Source organism: Phyllopteryx taeniolatus, chromosome 14 (genome assembly GCF_024500385.1).
Source record: "Phyllopteryx taeniolatus isolate TA_2022b chromosome 14, UOR_Ptae_1.2, whole genome shotgun sequence".
Lineage (NCBI taxonomy): Eukaryota > Metazoa > Chordata > Actinopteri > Syngnathiformes > Syngnathidae > Phyllopteryx > Phyllopteryx taeniolatus.
In genome coordinates, this window is record NC_084515.1 from 8520450 (window position 1) to 8541389 (window position 20940).

The window sequence follows — 20940 nt, forward strand, 5'->3', positions numbered from 1 at the left end:
GAGGTGCCAAGGTGGCACGTTGAAGAACAAACATACGTTGGCACTGGTGGTGTCAGTTAGAACAATTCCCTTGAGCAAGGCAGAGATCAGGGTAGCCTGTCCAAAATATAACAGCAAAACATACATTCATTCATCTCTGTACCGCTTAAAACAAACAAAAAATAAAAATAAAAAATCAATAAACCTAAAACTAAATTTAGAAGCAGAATGTTGTTGAAATAAATTATTTTTGCAATAATTCATTGAAGACTCCAAACTGTTGCCCTCATGAAACCTTTAATAAAATTGCGGAAATTTTTAAGGAACATTTTAACACTGTGAACTCTCATAAAAGTATAACATGAAATCAACCACCAATCTAAACCATAAACCAATAATTACAGACTAAACGTCTGAATAACCAGTCTCAAGCATTAAGCCTAAAATTATTCATCCTCTTGCATAATTTTGGGTCAAAAGCAATTTTTATGTGGTGTCATTTGATGACGAAGTATCAAAAGGCTGTAGACTACATTTTGTTGTTGCTATTTTCATTTTTATTGACATTTTGGCAGAGTTCAATGTGCAAAAGTATCTTCAAAGCATTACTAAAGATGTAAACGTGTGGTTGAGTTGAATTTTCTAGCTCAGCGCTCCCCAACATTTTTTTGCACAATGAACTGGGGTCATGTAAAGCATTATTTTGACGAACTGGCTTAGAAACAAATAGAAATGAATTATTTAAAATATAACTCACTCACCATTATGCTGAATGTGCTGTAGTTGTTCTAATTATTGGGAGCTGCGCTGGTTTCTCTTCAACGAGCCGGTCCCAATTTTGGGTGGTAATGGGAGACAACGACACACTTGTTTTTAGTCCAAGTACACAATTTCTTATAGTTATTTGCCATTTTTTTGTGTGTCAGTGCCACCTAATAGTTGCCCAATCATTCAATGAGAACAAAAAATTGGCCAGGGTTTGGACAATTTTAGGCTAATTTGGTAGCAGCTGGTCAGTTGATGGCTAGCTGGCTAAAGTTACCATCGAGTATTAGCATTGTGAATCACTGCTCCTTCTTGTCAAACAGAAGAAACCAAAGGAACTCAAACACACAACAGCTGTCACCGGACATCCAGATAAAAGTCCTTTCACAAAAAAGCTGGTGGCTATCAGGTGAAATTCAAGCCTTATTTTTCAGTCAACATTTTATGAGCTATGAGGTGTTTGAGAGGTTATCTTGCACCGTAAGTGAAAATGTAGTAAAATGTAAACTTTCCAACAAGAAAAAAAAACATCAGAGAGTACCCTGCACATAAAATCTTTGAGAAATTAAGATGTACCATGACATGATTACTTTTATTAAAGCCAGCAATTCTCAACTTTGACCTATAAATGCACCATGAGGTTGAGCAGATTACACGGTTTGTCAGTTTACGATGGTACCAACATATAAGGTTTCACTAAAGTAAAGACAATACGGCGAGTGGTTCTGGAGCCATTAAAATCTACTCGATTGTGAATGTGTTAGTAGTCTACAGCTAACTAACGCAAGTACAAATACTGATACAGATACTAATTGCGATTATACTATATGTTGTGATGGAGCAAGATTGTATGACTTGATTTAAGATTTGTTTACCCCAAGTAATGGCTTGCTTGAAATTTAGTGGGGACTCGACTTGATTTTTGCTGCTTTTAGGGCTTGCTTGAAACTTGATGAAACAGATTTGAGACTTGCACATACAATATGTGACTTACTTCCACCCACCTCAAACCTTCTACAACTGCAGAATTTACAGCACTTTACACCACTGTTAAGTATTATGGCTCCTGTAACTGTACTATAGATCTTTTCAACACCAGGAAAAAAAAATACAATTTTTGCAGTGGCACACAGACCCACATCAGCCAGTGACGTGTCAGTCATCCTTGGTTATCGCCGACCAAAACTGATGCATAGGTTTCAACCTTGAAAGGATGAACGTGGTGATCCGCTTCACCCCACCAGGTCCCACTCATGGGTCGGGTAGCTTCGTGAGATTATTTGTCATGGGAAGGTACTTCTTTGGATCCCCCAGGAAGGGATAAGAAGGAGGCCGGTTGAAGTGGCCCAACAGGAAGATCGCAATGGTGCCGACGAAAAAGAGCAGAGCCATGAAAATGAAGCAGACCCGGTCAATGACCCGGGCAACCTGGATCCACTCTTCATTCTCCTGAGAGGTACAACAACATTATCACTACTAGTCTTTCGTGAATGTCGGGTGTTCCACTCCACACCTCGTTCCCACACAGGTGTTGTCAGATTTCTGTCAGGGCTAAATTCTGTGCTTCCAATTTTCCGTTCCCAGTGCACAAAGCAAGGACCATAAAGCTTGCTTACATGGGTTTGGTGTGGAAGACCTTGACGAGCTCTGACCCCGATCAAACATCAGATATAGTGATGAAACAACAACTTACGTTTTGAAAGTTGTTGTGCTGTTTTGTCATCTCAGCGATTTGTGTACACGAAGCAACGCATTGCTTGAGTTCAGGGGCAGCTTTTGCCAAGCTCACACTAAGTTGCTCTGCCGTTCCCCCTTCCAGGCCTTTGTCTAGGTGCAAAGCAAACCTGAAATCAACGCCCTCAAAAGTAGGATGTAAGTAGGAACCAACTCATCAGCATACTTACTCAACGTCTCAAACACTGACTTCATTAGTCCGTTTCTCTCTCTGAGTTGGGAAAACACGAGTTCAGTCCGAGCTGTTTTTAGTATATATTCCTCCGCCTTATTAATCAGCATCATCGAGCTGCGGCGCCGGCATGGGACCAGATGTACTTCGTTGCTATTGTTGACTTTAGTGTCACCATTGGCGGTTTCAGCGCAGGTGTCATGATCTGGCGTCCACGGCTGTATGTGCATCCTCAGCAGCTGAGGCAGAACGTTCAGAAATATCTGAAGGGGAAAGTGACACATGATTATCCAAATCCACGGATGGTTCCATCCTTTATTTGTTACTTATTTCAATGCGCAGCTATCCATTTCTATGCTACCTAACCTGTTCTGGGATAGAGTACAAGCTGGAGTGCACCTCAGTTGACTTGGACAGAAGGCAAAGGCGAACTTCATTGTCAAGCTACAGTATATGAACCACTACACTACAGATCGGCCTCATGTTCAGGCCTTTGTGCGGTCTGGGATGACGCTCCTTAAACATGAAAAGCACCCAACACTTCCCCACTTCAGCAATGGAGGCAGACAAGGAATTTCTCTGACAGGAAGAAACTTGTGGGGCCAAAAAGGTACAGTTTTAAAATTCTATTTTCCAATCATAGAACAACCAACCGAAGATATAGAGGAGGGACATGGGAAATGTGTCAAATAGCTAGATAAGCTTTATCAGAGTCAATACTTTAAGCCTGTTATTAAATTTAAAGATGGTTTTGTCTCCAAAGGTTGATATCTGGACCCAGTGACGCATGGCCCCACCTTTCTGACTTTGTCCGACATCACGTGAGTGTTTGGAGTTCTCAGGGAGATATTGAGATTGATCACGCAGTTCATCACCACCATGGTTGTCACGGACATCACAAACATCAGATACCTGTGGTGGAAGATGAACGTCATCATAAGGTGTAAATGAAATCTCTCAACTAAAGTATGCTCAGACTTACTTTCCAATAAGAGGAACCGCTTTGGACGTCTCTGGAACCTTTTTGGCAATGAGGAAGAGGAACACAGTTTGGCCTAGAAGAGTGGCAATAGACATGGTACACTTCTGACCACCAGCTGCAAGAGAGAGAATACAAAGTATTTGTGTCAACTGCACACTGATCTAAAGAGAATGTTGATCATATTTCGTCTTAAAATTGTTTCCTGCACATTGCACAGGTTTTGAATTGAGGAGAAAAAGAGAGACCTTTCGCGGGTAGGTAATAAACCAGCAAGCAGAGAGAGGAAAAGAGCACGCAGGGAGCGATGATATTGATGATGTAGAAGAGGGGCTTTCTCTGGATGATGAGGAAATAGACCAACTCCTGGTATTCCAGGTCGTCCTTGGTGTACTGGTTGTTAATCACCTTCTTCGCTGGCCTGTGTTTAATGACCCATTCTCCATTTTCTAGTGAAGGCAAAAAAACAAACAAAAACAAAAAAAGTAGTACAGTGGAACCTCAGAAGTCAGACAGCCCTAAGTAATTTGGAGCGTAACAAAACAAAAAAAAAGTTTATGTCCAACGAAATTTGGAGTTCAAACCGCCATTATGTGGAGTAACATAATTTAAAACTAAATCAAGAGCTGAAGCTAAGGAAATTAATGCTACAAATGTGTATGAATTTTGCTTGGCTTTTTTTGTGAAGCCACCACAGAAGGGTGCCTGTGGGTTTTGTTTGTCAGATGTCCTCAAAAGTTGAGTAATTTTGCTTTATTTTAGTTGTATTGTGCAGAGGTTACCTTGTCTTTAAACCCTTGGAGCAGTTAGGAATGCAGAAATTAATTGAGGTTTTACAACACTTGCTCAGGACTGAATTCATTATTTTTTCTTTAAATTTTGGTTTGGAATTAGAACAACTTCCAGGACTGGCGTCACAAAAGAGACCGTATGTTTCAAACCCAAAATTCAAACTACGAGTTTTCCCCTTCAGTGTGGACCAGACGAGGCTCGTGGCTGCTTCACCATGACAACGCACCTGCCCACAATGCCCTGTGCATCCTACAGTTCCTGGCTGAGAAGAACATGGTCATACTGGAGCAACCTCCCGAATCACCAGACATGGCTCCATGTGATTTTTTAAATTTTTTTTTACATTTTTTTAATTTTTTAATTTTTTCTCTCCCCCCCTCTCGCCCAAGCTCAAGGGGCTGATCAAGGGGACATGTTTTGAAGACGTGAATGACATTAAGATGGTCGTGACAGTGCTTCGGAGAATCCCGAAATAATCCTTCCAGGAGTGCATGAAGGCATGTCAGAAAAGTCTGGGAAAGTGCATTGGACTTCAGACGGATTACTGTGAGGGGGAAAACTTGTACTTTGGGTTTCAAATATATCTTTTGTGACACCAGTCCTGGAACCTTTCTGTCACATCTTGTAGGTATCTAGGAGTGGATTGGTGACATTGTTTCACAGTTTGGTGTTGTTGTAACATACAACCCCAATTCCAATGAAGTTGGGACGTTGTGTTAAACATAAATAAAAACAGAATACAATGATTTGCAAATCATGTTCAACCTATATTTAATTGAATACACTACAAAGACAAAATATTTAATGTTCAAACTGATAAACTTTATTGTTTTTAGCAAATAATCATTAACCTAGAATTTTATGGCTGCAACACATTCCAAAAATGCTAGGACAGGTGGCAAAAAAGACTGAGGAAGTTGAGGAATGCTCATCAAACACCTGTTAGGAACATCCCACAGGTGGACAGGCTAATTGGGAACAGGTGGGTGCCATGATTGGGTATAAAAGGAGCTTCCCTGAATTGCTCAGTCATTCACAACCAAAGATGGGGCGAGTGCGTGAGAAAGTAGTCGAACAGTTTAAGGACAATGTTCCTCAACGTACAATTGCAAGGAATTTAGGGATTTCATCATCTACGGTCCATAATATCAGCAAAAGGTTCAGAGAATCTGGAGAAATCACTGCATGTAAGCGGGAAGGCCGAAAACCAACATTGAATGCCCGTGACCTTCGATCCCTCAGGCGGCACTGCATCAAAAACCGACATCAACGTGTAAAGGATACAGCTGCCTGGCCTCAGGAACACTTCAGAAAACCAATGTCAGTAAATACAGTTTGGCGCTACATCCGTAAGTGCAACTTAAAAATCTATGCAAAGCAAAAGCCATTTATCAACAACACCTCTGGGCCCGAGCTCATCTAAGATGGACTGATGCAAAGTGGAAAAGTGTTCTGTGGTCCGACGAGTCCACATTTGAAATAGTTTTTGGAAATTGCGGACGTCGTGTCCTCCGGGCCAAAGAGGAAAAGAACCATCCGGACTGTTATGGACGCAAAGTTCAAAAGCCAGCATCTGTGATGGTATGGAGCTGTGTTAGTGCCAATGGCACGGGTAACTTACACATTAATGCTGAAAGGTACATACAGGTTTTGGAGAAACATATGCTCCCATCCAAGCAATGTCTTTTTCATGGACGCCCCTGCTTATTTTAGCAAGACAATGCCAAACCACATTCTGTACGTGTTACAAAAGCGTGGCTTCGTAGTAAAAGAGTGCGGGTACTAGCCTGGCCTGCCTGCAGTCCAGACCTGTCTCCCATTGAAAATGTGTGGCGCATTATGAAGCGTAAAATACGACAACGGAGACCCCGGACTGTTCAACAGCTGAAGCTGTACATCAAGCAAAAATGGGAAGGAATTCCACCTACAAAGCTTCAACAATTAGTGTCCTCAGTTCCCAAATGTTTATTGAATGTTGTTAAAGGAAAAGGTGATGTAACACAGTGGTAAACATGACCCTGTCCCAGCTTTTTTGGAACGTGTTGCAGCCATAAAATTCCAAGTTAATGATTATTTGCTAAAAACAATAAAGTTTATCAGTTTAAACATTAAATATCTTGTCTTTGTAGTGTATTCAATTAAATATAGCTTGAACATGATTTGCAAATCATTGTATTTTGTTCTTATTTATGTTTAACACAACGTCCCAACTTCGTTGGAATTGGGGTTGTAGGTCAAACCTGGTTAATTACCACTAATTTCAAGTAACACTACAGACCAACTAAGCTGTGCTTTGCTGGACACGTTGCTATGGCAATGACAACTAAATGTGGAATCAAAACATTAATATAAGCTAAAAAAACAGCATATATTGTGGCTATAAGTGATACAGTATGTGCAGTGACATTCATGTGCTTTACCTGTGAAAGCCTCAGGGTCAATATCAACCCACTCCAGAGTTTGGTTTTCCTCCTTTTTCAGAACGAGTTCAATCTCATTGGCACTGTAGGTCTGGGAGCTGCACACAAAGACAAGAGATATGGTCTGCCAGCTCAATGAAAAACAAACATTTATTTCCTTTCACAAGAGGGCAACGTCAAAAGCGACCTTGAATGGTACTTTTGTCTCTGGTTTGGACACCGCGAGGTCTATTTCAGCACAAAGACAAGCTGACGTGGGAACATGCAGCCTGTAGCCAGGATTCTAGATAGACGCGGCGTCATAAGTCAAAAATAGATATTTTTATTATTATTATTTATTTATTTATTTATTTTTTGCAGGAGAAACCAAACCCATTTATATTTCACTAACCTCCAAAAAGGTCTCTCTTGAGTTGTGCTTCTTTCTCACGAACTTACACAAACGTTTACACGTTCACATTAATTGAAAATGTACATATCATGAATGGCACTGTTGATGTTGTAAATTACAATTTTTTTTAAACTTTGGCTTCATCTAACATTGTAATGACATGCATGTTGGGTTCACTGAAGACTCTAAATTGTCCATAGGTGTGAATGTGAGTGTGACTGGCTAGATATGCTCAGTGATTGAGTGGCAACCAGTCCCAATTTCTCGCCCACAGTCAGCTGGGATGGGATAATATTTCATTTATGCAATGTGCCAGGATACATTCTATATTATTTCCCTTCTTCAGATACAGTACATAGCTATTGTACTGTATCCATATGTACATTTCTTTCAATATATCGATTTGCTATCATTACAGTCGGCAAAATATCCTGTTATCGTATCGCAAGCTCCTCTGTGAGCACCACAGTGGATATAAAAGGTATACACACCCCTGTTTTTTTGTGATATAAAAAAGTAGACCCAGATAAATCACTTCAAAACTTTTTCCACCATAAATGTCAGCCTCCCTGGGCTGTTCGGTCTCTCTACGACCGGTGTCAGAGTTTGGTCCGCATTGCCGGCAGTAAGTCGGACTCGTTTCCGGTGAGGGTTGGACTCCGCCAAGGCTGCCCTTTGTCACCGATTCTGTTCATAACTTTTATGGACAGAATTTCTAGGCGCAGCCGAGGCGTAGAGGGGGTCCGGTTTGGTGGCCTCAGTATTGTATCTCAGATTTTTGCAGATGATGTGGTTCTGTTGGCTTCATCAAGCCGTGATCTACAACTCTCACTGGAGCAGTTCACAGCCGAGTGTGAAGCGGCTGCGATGAGTATCAGCACCTCCAAATCTAAGACCATGGTCCTCAGTCGGAAAAGGGTAGCGTGCCCTCTCCATGTCAGGGATGAGATCCTGCCCCAAGTGGAGGAGTTCAAGTAACTTGGGGTCTTTTTCACAAGTGAGGGAAGAATGGAACGGGAGATCAACAGGCGGATCGGTGCAGCATCTGCCGTAATGTGGACTTTGTATCGTGGTAAAGAAGGAGCTAAGCCGAAAGGCAAAGCTCTCAATTTACCGGTCGATCTACGTTCCTACCCTCCTCTATGGTCACGAGCTATGGGTTATGACCGAAAGAACAAGATCCCGGATACAAGCGGCCGAAATGAGTTTCCTCCACAGGGTGTTCGGGCTTTCCCTTAAAGATGGGGTGAGAAGCTCGGTCATCGGGGAGGATCTCAGAGTAGAGCCACTCCTCCTCCACATTGAGAGGAGCCAGATGAGGTGGCTGGGGCATCTGATTCAGATGCCTCCCTGGTGAGGTGTTCTGGGCACATCCCACCGGCAGGAGACCCCGGGGAAGACCCAGGACACGCTGGAGAGACTACGTCTCTCGGCTGGCCTGGGAACGCGTCAGGATCCCCCCGGAAGAGCTGGATGAAGTGGCTGGGGAGAGGGAAGTCTGGGCGTCCCTGCTAAAGCTGCTGCCCCGAGACCCGACCACGGATAAGCGGTAGAAAATGGATGGATGGATGTTGTTTATAACCTTTACAACTCGATTTGAGAGGGGAAGTAAAAATGAACAGCTGAGATAATGTGGTTGCACAAGTGTGCACAGGGATATGGCTGTGTTCAGAATTAACAAACGTTTGTTTGTTTGTTTGTTCTACAAGTGTTTGCATGGGTTTTCTCCAGATTCCTTCCACATCAGTTCATTATAATGCAATTTGGTGGTAATGCAGATACATATAAATACATTAGCAGCAGCGGCACGGTGGGCGACTGGTTAGAGCGTCTGCTTCACAGTTCTGAGGACCGGGGTTCAATCCCCGTCCCCGGCTGTGTGGACTTTGCATGTTCTCCCCGTGCCTGTGTGGGTTTTCTCCGGGCACTCCCAGTTTCCTCCCACATCCCAAAAATATGCATGGTAGGTTAATTGACTCTAAATTGCCCGTAGGTGTGAATGTGAGTGTGAATGGTTGTTTGTTTGCATGTGCCCTGCGAGCGGCTGGCAACCAGTTCAGGGTGTATCCCAGCTGCCCGAAGATAGCTGGGATAGGATCCAGCAGCTCAGAAAATGGATGGATAGATGGATGGACATTAGCAGCAATTAATTTGAAGCACAGTTGTCTTCAAAATGTTCTTGCTAAGGTCACAGCATAGGGGTGCGATGCTAGTAATCAATCATCATTCAGCTCTCCACTCACCGGAACACCATGGTACAATTCTGCCAGTCGAAAGGGAAATAGTTGACAGTGATGGCACAGGCGCTGCGGTAGATGGCAGGAGGCAACCAGTACACGCAGCCATCAGGAGACACCAGCGCGTTGCAGTAGAGTGCGTCGGCGTTGGGGAATGTTCATATGGCTATGGGGTGGTCATAGTCTGGGGGGTTACGGCTATCACGAGTTTTATGTAGGGTGCTGGTGTGGGATGATATTGTGGGTCATGGTGGCTACTCGTTGATATCGGCTGGGGATGCCAGTTTTGTTTGGTCGGGGACGAAGTGGCTACTGCGTTCCCTGGGAGGGGCGAGGGGTTTGCGGTTGCTGAGGCTGTCTGTCCCTACGGTGGACGGGGTGGAGATACTGGGGTGGTGGTGTGTTTATTGGGGGTTGGGGGAGGTGTGATTGATCATGGGTGGAGGAAGGGATTGTGTAGTTGGGTTGGATGGAGGGGTTGGGTTTTGAAGAGCGAAAACAGGGATTTGGGGTGGGTGGTGGGTGACAAGGCAAAATTTTGTTTTTTTTTTGGGTGGGATAGAGGTTGTGGGTGGGGGGTTGTGGGTAGTTTTGCTGCTAGTAGTGGTGTGGGTAGGGTGAATAAGAATGAAATGGGTGGGCACGAGAGGTGAATCATAATGTGCACGCAGGAGGAGTGACATGACATGAGTTAGAGGGGCGTCGTTGGTGGAGGCAGGGTATCACGGTTCGGGGCGAATTGCCCTTGGTAATGGGCTCTGTGTTGTGTTAATTTATATTGAAACTAGATCTCTTAATATTAGGTACTATGGTGAGTTCTGATGTGGTCCTTCACCTCTTCGTTGTCCAAAATGTATGGGAGCGGAGGGGGAGAGAGGGGAAAACCGGAGTACCCGGAGAAAACCCACACAGACATGGGGAGAACATACAAACGCCACACTGGCGAAACCGGATTTGAACACAGGTACTCAGAACTGTGAGGTAGATGTGCTAACCAGTCGTAACCACCGTGCTGCCGATATCGTAGTTTAGAAAAAGATAAATAACGTAATTAATTAGAATATAAAGAATTATTTTTTGCATCATGATTTAATGCTTCAATGGAATTAATTGTGCTCCACTTTCTGGTGTGCTCACCTTGGCCACCAGGGGAGCAGTATAATATAGTAATGCAGATTAAAAACGAAGACGAATAGTTTCATAACTACTGTCCTGTGACTCACTATGCTGCAGTAATATTTTTTTTATTTTTTTTAGAGAGGATGAAGAATATATGCTTGATTATTGTGATATTGTCTGTCTACGTGTTGCTCCACCGTTTGTGTTCAAATATCCGTTGCTTAAAGAGTTACAACACTGGGACCATCGATTTTATTTATTAGCCCGTCAATGGCTTTTTTCATTATGTGTTAGAATTAAGCTAATGGGGGAATTCTTAAGGCAAAGTTGTTTGTCTGTTTTAAATACACATGTAATTCTCTTTGTTTTATTTTTAGTTTGACAGTAAACTTCAACTGGGAGTGGCAGTAAACAGCTTGAAGCTTATTTTTCTAATAATTCTTATAACAATTTGTATTCTTAAATAATTATATCTTTCAAACTGCTACTTATTGGGACGTGAGTTAAGTTGAGTGCACTGCCACCAAACAGCCCTCATATCTCTAGTTAACGCTTTCAAGTTAAGGCAAAAAATCAACCCAATGACGGCTCGTGTAGCTCGAAGAACTCACAACTCGGGTCCCTCATATCTCAAGGCACCACTGTACAAGTTTTAGAAGTCATCAAAATGAATCAGATTACCATTTCGATCCAAACACTGGTCGTCAGGGCCTCCTCCTTTTCATTCTGAGAAGAAGATGATAATTATCATTCCCGTATCATCTGTAAATATGCCCATGCCGAGTCAGGATCCTATCAAAAAGCTTTTCTCACCAGGGAGATGAGGTTGGTAAGAGTCATCTTGATGCCCACTTGTGTGACATCCCCATTATTCTCCACGGGCCGCACATTCTTGTTGTACCCTTTCATTAAGTCCCTGAAAAGTTCCCCTTCGAGGTTGAGGGCGGATGCTGCATACAAACACACACATCACAGACTGACAAAATTGAAAAAAACATTACATTTCAACTACAGTACATTTTTTAGTGCTGTTAAGTTGTATTTAACTTTTAAATTCAATACATTACCATTTAAACTTCAAGAACTGTTTGTTTTACATAAAATTTCGATTTTAACTTTTATGTGCAATACATTTTATTTGAAAGTACAGTGTTTTTGTTTTCCTATACAGCGCAGTGTTAATGTTCAAATGTCACAGAGGCACACTATAATTTCCACCCCGAGTGTGCAAATATTGTGGCTGCTTCGTGTTAACTTGTAACTTGCTGTAAGTAAGTGGACTTTGTCCACTCTTAATATAGTAATTATAGAATAAACAAAGCAGATTTTACTGTAGAACGCACACATCATAAATATAGTACAGCACAAGAGGTACATTTGGACATCGCGCCACTATGAAGTGCAACAGCCTCTGTGTTGGAATGAAATGTGCACCAGACAGAAGAGTCACAGGAAATCCGCTCTTACCTGTCGCAGAAATCATAAAAATCTTCACGAGGAATGACACACAGAGCGGAGAATACATTATTGTGTGTTTATGTGCTGCACTGCCTGACAAAACTATGATCGCAGACACACATGCATGCTACTTAATGGACCTGCTGGCATTCTGCCTTTGTGTCCATGTGTGTGTGCATGTAAGATTGTGTGCGTCTGTCTGTGTGTTTTTCCCAGCACAAGTCTGCTATAATTCCAGTACTGCATAGTCAGCTGTCACAACACACACACACACACATACACACACATACACACACACAGCTATTTGGCAGTCAGGCATCTACATTAAGCAAATAAACCTGTAAAAGACAAATTTAGCACCGAAGCCAGCACAGAGCCTTTAGTAAACAACAACAATAACAACAAAAAACCCAAAAAGAAAAAAAAGCGGTACAGTTGACTGAACAGGTACTAAGTCTTGCTCATTTGCAGGCACCGTCTCTGAAGTATGTTCAGGCTTTGAGGAGATTGAGTTATGTTGCTGGCACATTTGTGGCTCGCTATCAGCTTGTGCGTCACAAAAATACTCATTCGGCACACTTTCCAGGCACCTCCAAACCTGAGGCGGGAATGTTGCTGAAGTGTTGGGAGTGTTTGCTGTGTGTATTTACAGCTGTCACACTTTATATCCCCGACATACCATTATTTAGTGTCTTGAGCTGAGCCAGTTAGACGAGTGTAAAGCCTCTTTGCCACATACCGGTATTGCTTTGGTCGATTTGTCAAGTAGCAACTAAGACCCTTTAAAACTGCAATTTTACAATTCGCCAGCTCTAAAACGAGAAAATGTCATCCTAATTTGGCCTCCTCTTACAATTCCCCATTCTGGACTAAGGAGGGATGACGGGAGGAACTGCTTCCAGCAGCTGCTCTGTTGATGTTAACGCTTACTCTTAAATGGTTGACGGGAGGAGTTCAATGTGGGGTCAAAGTGCCAGCCAATCACTGCTGGTTTACAGAGTGCAACTTGTGGTCGAGGCAGAGCCGCTGATACCTTCCTCCAGCCACCACCCCTTTGTTGTAAAATACTGCCGGATCAGCAGCAGCGCTGGCAAATAATTTAAACGTCTTCCATCAAACATTTGCTCTGGAATGACAAGTCCCCGCGTGCTGTAGTGTTAATAAGAGTTTTATACACACGTCATTCAGATATACTTTGCTTTTACAAAAATACATGTTTTTCTTTGTACAAATAAATAAGAAATGAATAATATATAGACAGTCTGTGTTCTTCACAAGAGGCTCAACCTTTGCAAAAGACTTTGTGACAATAAGAAGAATAGAATAACTTATCGTTTGTACAGATTTATAATTTAGACAAGGCTGTTGTAAGGGCTGGTTGATAGCTGGATGATACATTCATAGTTTTTAGGTAGAGCCACAATTTGGCTCTCAAACAGTGAATCCTACTGAAGGATACACTCCACAATATGAAACAACAATGTGCGTTTGAGTCCCATGACCAGGGTCCTCTGGTGCATTTCAAACGAGGTCCTGAGCCCACCATCACTTATTTGAGTCTGCAGTCTCTCACGGTTTGTTCTTCTTGTTGTGTTGACGTTAAGTCTTAAGGGCCTCCAGCGCTAAGGAGATTATCCTCGGCACACTGCGGTAGAATGATTCATTTTCAAGGCCTACAAGACTGTAGAATGTCAGAGGTCGTCCTCCCACAACAGCTCTGACCCTTGCTTGATAAAGTCCTCGATCGTTTTTGGAGCTCAGATCAACTAAGACCTGCAGCAAAAGAGAATCGCAGCAAAACAAGGCGTTAAACATCCATCAATGTGTTCCACTAAATAAACACCTCTGAACCTTGTCATTCTGAAGAATAAATTACCTCTTGGAAGCTCATATGAAGGTTCTTGTTTGGGATACTTAGCACCCAGTGGTATGAGTCTCTCACTTGACTGACTTGTTGTGAAGTCTCTCGAACACCAGGACAAACTAAGAGAACAATCCAAACATTTTAGGGGATCGATTGACGTCGTAACATTACGATCTGTCGGAGCAGGCTTACCTTTCCCACCGGGCCCAGATGTCTGTCTCGTACTCAGAAGGCTTCTTTGTTTTCTGAGCGGACTTAAAGGATTGCTGGCATGCAGAGTTTGTCTGGGCTGGGATGTTGTTTTTGCGAGATTTCCTATATTAATTGGTGAAACTGTCGTTGATACCGAAGCAGTTAATTCTACAAGATTATCCAAATTGTCGAACATCCCATTAGGTGATGGGACAAATCTTTCACTTTGTGTCTCATCACTGGTCAAGGTTTCACCTGGTGTCCTTAATTTCTCAATATCCGCCATTAGGGATGCTAGAAGTGACCAAGGCTTCTGGGATTTTGGGAAAGAGGAAGCACCATTGTTGACTTGGGGTCCAGTGGTAGATGTTGGAGGAAGAGGATGGCTGGAAGAACTTTCCTGGAGATAGGATGGGTCCAAGTGGAGGATGGGCGGAGCAGCTTTGGAGTCCAGTTTGGAGCGCAAAGCTGAGATAATATTTTGATATTCCTTCTCAAGATGAAGAACCGAGTAATCCCCTGCCTGGAAGAAACGCATAAATATGGATTACCTACATACAAGATTAGCTGCAAATACATAATTTACAGTGATTGTCTTTTTAAAGGATAACTCTACTGGTTTACTATTATTGTTTGTTCATTTTGGAAATTTAATTGATTTATAATATCAATTTATTTATAATAATACAATTTATTTATAATAATAATATAAAATGAAAAGAATCTAGTGTTACAATCGTTTTACTGCCTTCCAAAGACGTGGGGGCCGACATTGTGCTGGCGTGCAATGAATTGTGGGCTATCAGAGTTCTGTTGCCTTGCTAATTTGCAGGCATACATACTGGGAATGCTACACCGTGTTACCAAAATGTATCCGATTGCCTGTGTCAGGATTTTGAATCATTCTCTGCTTCCCTTTAATGTCTTTCTTTGTTTATGGAGTACAGTATAACAGTTCCAGCTTATATAGGACTGTTTTAACTCTGCTCAACAGTGACAGATGTATAAATGTTATAGCAAAGCAGCTTTTTAGGCAATATTTTCAAAAAAAATAAAATAAAGATCCCAGCATCACTTTTTAGTTCAGGAGCTGGTAGATTTGAGTCTTCATTGATCTTTAGGGGTTAATGTTGAGACTTTTCTATTCAAGCCAAACAGATTAAGGATATTGGTACCTGTAAGAAAAGTTTTTCTTCCGGTCTGGATGACGCTGAGGAGCTATCCATGGAAGTGTCGTTGGGGTGTTTCTCCATGTCCTCAGCGATGGTTACCAGATAGTTTTCCCAGTCTTCTACCGAGGGGCCCAACGACTTGAACAAAACTGGAGCGGAACCTTGCTCCTCTGGTGTCACAGCACCACCTTGCTGCTCTGCAATGAATAAAACACCTGTTGAAACAGCAGCTTTTCTGTTTTAGCGCACATGGAAACTATGGTTATAAATTTTAAGCTTCAAGGGACAATGGAGGAGCATTATCAGTTGTTCAGACTGTATTTACCTTTAATCTGCACAAGACCATGATTCCCACCCACGTCCCTCTTGGCTCTGCTGTGAAGAAAAGCAGTGCTGTAGATCTGTTCCACCAGTTGAGGAAGAGTCTGGGTGAAGAAAGTTAAGTCCACTTTGTCCCGGATGTAGTCTTCGGCGCTCTGGAGCAAGTCCAGCAGAGTCTGCAGGAACGAACGTAGCTCTGCATGCAAGATGATAAAGGGAAAAAAAACAAAAAAAACACAAATAAACCAAAAAAAACGTGCATCATCAAAGATGCTACAATGTCCTAATTGCACATTGTAGTATATCTTTTTTGAAGAATGTGACGTACGACACTTCTTGAATCGGGTGAGACATTTGTCCTCGGCCATTCGACTGCAAGTGCTGCTCGACTGGCCCGGGGGGCAGGTGAGGGTGTAGAAGCGACACAGAGTGCCAAACTCTGACCTTTGCTCGTCCTCTGTCATTTCTGTAGTTTTTAGAAGCTCGGGACATGTCGGCTCCCGGCTGCCAAATGCCTCTGAGAAAGAGGAACAAACAGACGCTATTAATGCTTGTAAACATTTTGCCAGTCAATGTCAGTTTCCAAATATTACAACATTTTTGTTCTTTAATTGTTGCTCCAGACTTACTCTGTATTTCAACCTGAATCCAGTCAGAATAAGCAGACACACGGGTATAAACTCCCGGCTTGCCCTTCTCCCCGCATCCATCTCCCCAGGAGGTGATACCATGTAGTTGAAAGCGACCAGAAATTCTGTCCTGGTATATCAGCGGGCCTCCAGAGTCACCCTATAGGATTCACAAAGACAGAATAGCAATAAGTGCACCACCAAATAACAAATGAAACATCTGCTATGTCGGTATGTGCTTTAGAAAGCACGGATACTTAGGTACTTAGGTGAATTCAATCAATTAAAATCACTTTCATCTTAGTTGTGTTGCCCACCTGACAGGAGTCGATCCCTCCTGATAAATAGCCAGCACACAGCATGGTGTTGGTGACCAGCTCTTTGCCCAGTGCATTTTTACAAGTGTTCTGAGGCAGTAGGGGCACTTTGGCCTCCATTACAATGTCAGCGGATGGGCCATCTGCATAGATAATGCGCATTATTGGTCTCTGGAAGACATACAAGTCATGACCTTAGCATAAATGTAATATTCAGAGCACATACTCACCTTCATAGAGGGAACCCCAGCCTGCCACCAGACAAGGGCTGCCAGTCGGGGGCTCATTCCCAGAGGGCAAACACACGGGGGTGACGCGGTCAGACAGAACCACTGGAGATGTCAACTCCACAAGGGCTATGTCATTGTTAAAGGTCTTTGAGTTGAACTGTAAGACATTCAAGACATTTTACTGTTGATTGGGGGACTAATCAACAGTAAAGACTTAATGCTATGTTCACCCTGAACTTTTGGGTTACAGTACGTATGCAAGGCTACCTTAGGATGAGGGATGATGCGGTTGACTTTGAGAAGTTGCTCGTCAGGGTCTGTCTTGGTGATATCAAACTCACCCACCACGGCCGTCCAGTAGCTTTCACTACGGCTCCTGTGTGGGCGAAGAATCATGGTGATCATTTTGAATACCAGTCGATCCTTCTGGTGTGCCCGACCTGGCCACCGGGGGGCAGTATGAAACTGTCACGCAGACGCAAAGGAAGAATAGTACTTCTCCTTCTTCAACGTACTACTGTAAGTGACTCAGTAAGGTGAAGATATTGGTAACTTTTCAAAGAGGGTAATGAATATATGCCTGTGAATATTGTTACATTGTGTCACTCAGCTCTTTGTGTTCAACTATGGGCAATTGAAGCGCACCCTTACCCAGCAAAACAGTGTGCTGCAGTGACCACCCAGGAGCTCTCCACCAGGACTCCTCCACACATCAGTCCACCGTCTAGCTGCAGATTGACTAACCAGGGCCAGCTGCCTGGCGGCGCAGGGGACCCACCCACGATCCTGGAACGAGGCTGGGTTACGTTGTGTACAGAGGATGACCTCTGACCACACACGGCTGCGGGTATAGACACAGATGGATAATCAGGAAGTGTAACTAATTCAACCAGCCATTAATGAGCAATACGAGATCTTTCCCTCTGACAGTAGCAAATAGGATAATCTGCATCGAATGTTTGCAGGAGTGTGTATTCCCTCACCCTGGACATGCGTCTGAGTGGCGGGTTCCAGGTTCTGCATTGTGTTAAGCAAGCTGCACTGGAGGACGCGGGCGCTGCAACTCTCACTCATGATTCTGATGCAGCTCTCTTTGTCCGTGCTGCCGGCTTGACAGCGGTGTTGGTAGAAAGCGCAGGCCTGGCTCAGGGCCCAACTTCGTACGGCTTCATCTTGAAGCTTCTGGGTCTTGATGATGACATCGCAGCTGGGTTCCGATAAGGCATTGGTGGGAGAAGCTGGTGGAGCGGAAATTGTGGAGTCAGCGTTAATGGGTTATTTGGAGAGAGCCAGGATGAATGCTGATCTTACTGCAAGATCCAGAGGGCTGCCCGCAGTCCTGAAACAAGCAGGGAGCACAACCCCTGCAGCCCACCTCCGCTCGACTCCTCTCGGATGATGCTCGGTCCAGAGCGGACAGGGCACTGGTCATGGCTGCCTCTAGAACCACAGTGCCACGATCGGACAGAGCTACAGTGGACATAAAGACCAAAACCAAACATTAAAGACATTCCGGTTTGAAATATTTCCGGTTACAGATATCTACATCATCATTTCACCTAGTTAAAGTTTAATTTAAGATTTCTGAAAAGGGACGTTTATATCTTCAATTGAATCAAAGATATCTTGAATTGGAGTTATTACTAGTCAAAATGATGTTGTAGATATCTCAAACTAGAGTTACAGATATCTACAATTCAGTTGCAGATATCTGTAATTCACCCAAGGGACATTTGTAACTGAATTGTAGATAACTGTAATGAGAAACCCTATACGCACAAATGACAAAAGTGACGTCATTTGGCCTCCGTGAAATGAAATTGCAGATTTCTGAAATTACAATTTTGGATAGGAAGAATCTAGTTGCAGATATCTAAAATCTTCTCTTTGATCAGGCAAAACTGAATTACTGATACTGTATCTGCAACACATATCCAGTCTTGCTGTAAAAGGGTTGACATACAAAACAAGTAAAACGATTAAATTAGATTTGTAACATATGACAAATGAGTCGTCTCTGTTATGCTAAACACTTGCCGCTCTGTAACTCTTTTTAATGATGATGATGGTATTACAATAACAAAGAACATAAGAAATTGTACATGATTAAACACAAATATTAAAGGTTAAAATAAAATCATATCAGATCGTACGCAATGACTTCATGAAGTTGATTATCCGTTCACATTTCGACTTTTCTAAAGAGAATCATGCATTCACTCTACATATCTCAATAAAAAAAGTCATTTTAATTTGACTTCACTCAAGGCCATCTTCATGTTTTTGATGCTTGTTAGTCTACAAGGTAGCAAGTTTTGTCCATCAGAAATCTTACCAGGTTTTCAGAAATTTTAGTCTAATAAACCACACCAGATTTGTGAGTGGGTAGCCCTTTATTTTTCTTCTCATGCCGCTCTTTGAGCTGGTTGGCAGCGCGTCGGGGAGGCTAGCTCACGCTCAATGTGCCGCCGAGGCTTTCTACAGACACACTTCAATCGGGCCGCCGGCCCTGCTGCTCCCCCCTCCGCGCCCGACAACATCACAGGAAGGACACTAACAACAGAGATGTTGATTGAAGTACTTAATTAGAGGCCCGGAGCTGAGCGGGCAGAGGCTGGCAGGCATGGATGGACGGACCCAGGGGGGCTTGGCCCTCGCAGTTTGAGTTAGGCAAAGCTTTGAGAGTTTCTATCAGTTTTGCTCTTGAAACTTTACATCATTTTAAATGTGATTTTATTTCATTGCTTTTACCAGGGCTTGAACAGAAAGGTGAAGTGTAGTATGTATTTTGTTGCAAATTGTTGGCATCACGCAGAAAACTTGTATCTCTAAAACCACCACTAACATTGTATCGACCATGAGAGCAAGCCATTTTTAACACTTTGTGTTGCTCAGTAATTTGAAAATGTAACTCACCCACGTGGGGACTGACCAATAGTATTTATTTGTGGAAAAATATGAAAATATTCATATATAATATAATATATAAATATAAAATAAAAAATAATATTTAATATATATTTACCAAATTTGGACATAAAAGGTTTCGGCCAGACGCCAGCGGAATGTAATTTCACAGCAATGTTTCCCAACCATTAGTGTGCCATGAGGGATCATTAGGTGTGCCACAGTAAATTATCCGATTTCACTTAATTGGTCGGACTTCACTACAAATAATGAATCTGTGTTCAACAATCTATGCCAGCGACGTATAGTAAGTGCAATTAAATGCTCTTCCACTAGATGGCAGAAGGTACAATTAACCTGTGTAGCCACCTGTCGTCATTCATATAACATAGTAATGGCTTTGTGTTCAAATAAACAGACCCAGATTTCACACTGAACAAGTACATTTATGAATAAATTGAGACAATATTGTCATTATTTCAGTTTAAAGACTTTTTGTGACTTTTATTTGATGGTGAACAACGAGATCTTCCTAATGTAAAATATGAAGTTTGGCTTGAGTTGGGAAACACAGGTCTCCGGTACAAAAGTAACATTTCACTGATCCTAAACCAGAAAGGCTTGCTGTGCTGTACATAACAGTATCATCAGTGTTTGGTAGTGGTTTATCTCTTTAAGCCTGTCATCTAACTACTATTTTTATATTAAGTTTTATATTTTTGCAGTGGTTAGAGCTGAGTGTTTACCTTTGAGTGCACTCTGGGGCATCCTGTAGACTTCTCTGCCTGCTGGAGCTGCCAGTAAGCAGTCCAAGCCCGTGAACAGCATCAATACGGGTACGAGCATGGTGTCAGCACATGGGACCTCCGGTGACGACAGCCGGGAGATACTCCGGGACACCGGAGAGAATGCCGAGATGATGCTGGCCTGCTGTGGCCTGACCGTGTCCAGGTTGGTGTGTCCGCAAAAGACTTTCCCCTTCCTCCTGATTTTCTATGGCACAGTGCATCTGTCTGTAAATGTAGGTAGAGGGACAATAAGTGCCTCCTGATTGCTCCCCTGGTATATATTGAGTCTCCAAGGGAAGACCAGAATGGGGGAGGCGAGGAAAGGAGCGAGGGGAGGGGAAGGGAGGGGAGGGAGGGAAAGATGCTCCCATGCAGGGCTAATACACAAACACATGAATTCATTAAGACTGTGACAGCAAATCGGGTGCAACTTGCCAAGGCTGGACATCACAAAGAGGTTTGGTTCTGTGAAAG

The 20940-nt window shown here is 42.9% G+C and overlaps 2 protein-coding genes across 3 annotated transcripts; both read right to left on the reverse strand.

The window, feature by feature from the left end:
• Positions 1-251: 251 nt before the first annotated feature.
• Positions 252-12168, reverse strand: chrng (cholinergic receptor, nicotinic, gamma). The gene is given in 12 exon segments (XM_061798077.1): positions 252-2193; positions 2438-2571; positions 2649-2913; positions 3448-3562; positions 3633-3747; positions 3878-4078; positions 6842-6939; positions 9476-9624; positions 11270-11314; positions 11402-11538; positions 12056-12150; positions 12152-12168. Coding segments are annotated over 12 exon segments (1569 nt in total). The 3' UTR covers positions 252-1995.
• A 1052-nt stretch (positions 12169-13220) lies between these two features.
• prss56 (serine protease 56) lies at positions 13221-20728 on the reverse strand. 2 transcript variants are annotated; one of them, XM_061798641.1, is made up of 14 exons: positions 20425-20728; positions 18083-18241; positions 17755-18009; positions 17423-17612; positions 17039-17147; positions 16772-16928; positions 16542-16684; positions 16225-16384; positions 15924-16112; positions 15600-15791; positions 15278-15471; positions 14103-14625; positions 13923-14029; positions 13221-13819 (listed from the first exon to the last, which is right to left on the reverse strand). In XM_061798641.1, the coding sequence occupies exons 1-14, from the start codon at positions 20522-20524 to the stop codon at positions 13646-13648; spliced, it is 2652 nt and encodes an 883-aa protein (XP_061654625.1). In that variant the 5' UTR covers positions 20525-20728; the 3' UTR covers positions 13221-13645. The 2 variants fall into 2 exon arrangements, with proteins under 2 accessions (XP_061654625.1, XP_061654624.1); XM_061798640.1 differs by having other exon boundaries at positions 15278-15489.
• Positions 20729-20940: the final 212 nt, after the last annotated feature.